This window comes from Salvia splendens, chromosome 3, assembly GCF_004379255.2.
Source record: "Salvia splendens isolate huo1 chromosome 3, SspV2, whole genome shotgun sequence".
Taxonomy (NCBI): domain Eukaryota; kingdom Viridiplantae; phylum Streptophyta; class Magnoliopsida; order Lamiales; family Lamiaceae; genus Salvia; species Salvia splendens.
Window position 1 is genome coordinate 572,844 of NC_056034.1, and position 1,088 is coordinate 573,931.

Genomic DNA, 1,088 nt, shown 5'->3' on the forward strand with positions numbered 1-1,088 from the left:
CATGTTACAGAGTAGCAAAACCGTGCAAGTAAAGCAAAGGGCAAAAGGAAAATCACACACTTTAAACTCTAAACAGACTGCAAAAATCCCACCCTCTTTCCCTATAAGTTTGCATGACAAAATGTTGAATCGAAAAAACGAGCGAAGATGGCTTTTCCTTGGTCGTTTCTTCTCGTCACTCTCCTCTCGCTTGCACTCTCACAAGCTTCTTCTCAAGCACTGAACAGCAATGCCACTCTAGCAGGCATTGTCACTTGTATCAACGCTTCTATAGCGACTGTGAAGACGTACCCGTTGGTCCCGGACGCAAGGGTGGATGTTGTTTGTGGCGTCCTGTTTGTAGAGAAGGTGATCAAAACGGCACATACAAATCTTGAGGGGGTTTACTCGTTCTCTTTCAACGCAGCTGATACGGCCTTGCTCAGCGTCCCGGAAATGTGTTACCTTAAAATCGCAATGCCAGAAAACTCGTGCGTGTTTGATCCTTCCGGAGGTTTTGTGAAGCTTCCTATTGTTGTCGGCTTAAGATTGGGATTAGGCACGGTGACCTACTTTATACCGGGAGCCCCAAGCTACTCACGCCCGTAAATACCATTTCGTTCTACGCTTATATGCACAGTTCACCTGAAATTAGAAAAAGAAAATCAGAATTCCACACCCAACCCAACATACATTATGTACTAAAGCAATTGCAAGGTGTTACAAACATCAAATATTCATGACTCTAAGCTTAAAAGCCTACATGGAAAAAGAAAAGAAACAAGGAATTGGTTCCTTGAAGCTCTTTTGCATCTTGGGATATGATCATATGAGAAGCCTCTCTTGTTGTCTGCCCTAACTTTCTATCATTTAAAAAGTTAGCAAAAATCAGCTCTTCAACAATAGGTGGCAAGAAATTAAAGACTTGCAACATTTTATAAAAAATTGATGGAACCTAGATTGAATGAGCACTAAGATCTACCAAGATAATATTTCATCAATTCTAAACAAACCTTTGGATCAATACCTCTAATATTGTCAATTTTTGGGAATTCATGAAATTTGTCCAGTCAACAATTTGATCAACTAACCAATGGGAAATATATGAT

General features: G+C 40.3%; 1 protein-coding gene across 1 annotated transcript; it reads left to right on the plus strand.

Moving 5' to 3' along the window:
- The first annotated feature begins 147 nt into the window (after positions 1–147).
- On the plus strand, positions 148–588 carry LOC121795187. The gene has a single exon (XM_042193648.1). The coding sequence runs from the start codon at positions 148–150 to the stop codon at positions 586–588; it is 441 nt and encodes a 146-aa protein (XP_042049582.1).
- The last annotated feature ends 500 nt before the right edge of the window (positions 589–1,088 follow it).

What these genes read in the sequence shown, in the direction of transcription:
- LOC121795187 (XM_042193648.1), top strand. Translation starts at nt 148, where the DNA reads ATGGCTTTTCCTTGGTCGTTTCTTCTCGTCACTCTCCTCTCGCTTGCA.